The sequence below is a fragment of the Sinocyclocheilus grahami genome, unplaced genomic scaffold (assembly GCF_001515645.1).
Source record: "Sinocyclocheilus grahami isolate Dianchi unplaced genomic scaffold, SAMN03320097.WGS_v1.1 scaffold7595.1, whole genome shotgun sequence".
Lineage (NCBI taxonomy): Eukaryota > Metazoa > Chordata > Actinopteri > Cypriniformes > Cyprinidae > Sinocyclocheilus > Sinocyclocheilus grahami.
The window spans coordinates 8686-9996 of record NW_015511574.1 but is presented as its reverse complement, the minus strand read 5'-3'; the positions used below and the strand labels follow the sequence as shown (position 1 = coordinate 9996).

The 1311-nt window shown below is 37.1% G+C and overlaps 1 protein-coding gene across 1 annotated transcript; it reads right to left on the bottom strand.

The window, feature by feature from the left end:
- Positions 1-413: 413 nt before the first annotated feature.
- Positions 414-1299, bottom strand: LOC107577888 (histone H3.v1-like). Its single transcript, XM_016263915.1, has 3 exons — positions 1077-1299; positions 599-829; positions 414-467 (listed from the first exon to the last, which is right to left on the bottom strand). The coding sequence occupies exons 2-3, from the start codon at positions 812-814 to the stop codon at positions 414-416; spliced, it is 270 nt and encodes an 89-aa protein (XP_016119401.1). The 5' UTR covers positions 815-829; positions 1077-1299.
- Between the last annotated feature and the right edge of the window lie 12 nt (positions 1300-1311).

Sequence of the window (1311 nt, the reverse complement as noted above, 5' to 3'; positions counted from 1 at the left end):
AAAGCGCTTTACATTGTCAGGGGGTATCTCCTCATCCACCACCATACTCTTAGAAGATATATAGAATATGATATGAAAAGGTTATTGCATCTTTTTATCTCACAATTCTGACTTTTTCTTGCAATTGTGAATTACAAACTAGCAATTCTCACTTTTTGTCTTCTGAGTTTACATCTAACAATTTTGACTAGTTTCTCAGAAAGGTGTCTAAAAATGCAGAGACAAACAATCGTGAGATGTCAACTCAGAATTGTGGGGGGGAAAAATGTGGCAGGTACCGTTTTTTATATTTTTATTCTGTGGTGAAAATAAGCTTCCCTTTATAGATGACCTCAAAACTGACAGACTAAAAACTTGGGGACTGTATAGTAATAGTGAAAAATGAAAAAAGCATGCTGAAAAGTAAAAAAACACTAACCTTTCTTTGGTCCATCGGGGACAGATGCGTCTTTCATAATCTGCTTTTTCTGTAGGGGTAAGAAAATGACATCACACAAACAAATCAAAGCAATACTGCAGTTGTTTACTGATGTGACGCTAAATCATTATGTTCATGCAAAATTAGTCTAAACGGCATGAATGAAGGGTTTCAGGGCACCTGTATGTCTGGCTCTGTAATGCTTTGCTCCTGTTCCTCTGTCTCTTTTCTCTTCTCATCTAGAACATCTTCCTTCTCATCACACTTTTCCCCCTCTTCTTCTTTCTCTGGGTGCTCTTCCTCCTCTTCTTCATCCTCCTCTTCTTCCTCATCATCATCTTCTTCTTCATCTAAATAGTCTTCCTCCTCATCTTCTCCGTCTACCTTTCCATTCATCTCATCTGTCCGGAGCTGGAGAAATGGATGGTGGCCATGCAAAAAATTAGAAATGACACAATCAGTGACTAAACAGATGACTGTGAAATGCACTAGAATGGCAGGAGAGGGTTCATGTGAGTTGAGTGGTCTTTGTAAAATTAAAACTAGCAAACAAACTACATGTATAAACACACACTGTAAGTACATTAGGCACATGAACTAGGGATCTATTTAGGAGGAGCACCTCTACAGAGATAGTATATAAAGAGGGCAGCCTCACCTGTCCGATGAAGGATTTTCAGTACTCTGCCTGATTGCAACGGATTTGCAAGTTGGAGATATCTCAAATGGCTTTCTATATTTGCATATTTACAATTCAAATTAAAAATTTGCTTTGTAAATGTTATATTCTGAAATTCTCAGGTACTGCATGATAGCTTTCACTAAACAGTCATGTAGTATGCATTTTTCTTCATTTAATCCATACAGAATTTTGTGCTTTTGTTAAAATAAAA